The sequence below is a fragment of the Perkinsus marinus genome (genome assembly GCF_000006405.1).
Source record: "Perkinsus marinus ATCC 50983 genomic scaffold scf_1104296956272, whole genome shotgun sequence".
Lineage (NCBI taxonomy): Eukaryota > Perkinsozoa > Perkinsida > Perkinsidae > Perkinsus > Perkinsus marinus.
In genome coordinates this window covers 68634-69832 of record NW_003207528.1, presented here as the reverse complement: position 1 = coordinate 69832, position 1199 = coordinate 68634, and the positions used below count along the sequence as shown (strand labels likewise).

General features: G+C 49.0%; 1 protein-coding gene across 1 annotated transcript; it reads right to left on the bottom strand.

Annotated features, from left to right (window-relative positions):
* Nucleotides 1-61: 61 nt before the first annotated feature.
* Nucleotides 62-903, bottom strand: Pmar_PMAR003950 (homoserine dehydrogenase, putative; the record flags this gene model as incomplete). Its single annotated transcript, XM_002775234.1, has 7 exons — nt 62-88; nt 150-216; nt 260-357; nt 402-477; nt 550-622; nt 667-766; nt 826-903. The coding sequence occupies 7 exons, from the start codon at nt 901-903 to the stop codon at nt 62-64; spliced, it is 519 nt and encodes a 172-aa protein (XP_002775280.1).
* Between the last annotated feature and the right edge of the window lie 296 nt (nt 904-1199).

Genomic DNA, 1199 nt, shown 5'->3' with positions numbered 1-1199 from the left:
AACCTTCCAGATCTGAACGAAACTACTTGTAGGAAGATATTTGCACGCATACTCACCAGCACTAGGATCCGCTTCGAGATACCCCAGCCTGCGAGCGTCGTGATAACCTAAACCCACGACCATAGACAGTTCGAGACGGCCTCGAATACCTCATCGTAGGAGACTCCCTCATGCTCCATGCGCGAGAGGATGTAGTTAGTGCTTCCATTCATGATCCTAAACACCAATGCACAGTAGTCGATGGAGGCAAGATGCCCACCCAGAGATGTGATTGAATGTGTCAGCCCTGAGCCCACGTAGTGCGGTGTTAACTATCGGTATACCACCACACACCGCAGCCTCATATAAGAACTGTACCTGACAACATCCTTGGCCCTACTCCAACAATTTTGATGAAGTACGTTGTTCTCCAATGCCAGCTTCTCTATCGCGTCCATGTATTTCGATATCAGCGCTTTATTAGCCGTCACGATGTGCCTAATGGGCGCAGCACGACTCCTTACAGTCCCATTTCAATCACTCCGGGAGTCCAGATGCACCGCCACTCACTTGCCAGCTTCCATGGCGTGCTTGGTGTACGTCCAAGCAGTATCTGTTCCTCCCATAACCTCGATGACGATATCTGCGAGACCGACCGAGCAGTAATAGATTTAATAGAGAGCCCACCTATGGAGGCGTCATCGAATATGCACTGGGCATCAGTGACAACCTCGCAGCCGTCCGGTAGAGCGACGTCGCGACTCTTACCGACATCGCGAACACATATCTGCGATTATGACCAGGCATTCAAGGGAAAGCGAGTAGTCCTCTCTAGGACGTGCTCACTTTAACCAGTGAGATGATATGCTCATATGGTTTCAGTAGTTCAACAACTCCACCACCGACAACGCCAAAGCCCAGCATGGCTATTCTAATGATGGTGATGTCATTAACTTCATAAGGCCCGACAGCTTAGATTTAACTCACCTGACCCTATCCTCGGTTGGGTTTGCCATGGAGATTAGTGGCAAGGAGGAGCTTAAAAACTAAATGGGGAGTAAGTCAGCCACGACGGTAATGATGACAGGCAGTCGTGCTCACTCCATACAGGGATCACTGGATCCACACACAGTTTCACACTTCACATGCCGACTGTCCTGGTCAGTGTAATGTTTTGCCCGAATTTTCAATAATTCATCCACTTCTTTTAAGAAATTTAC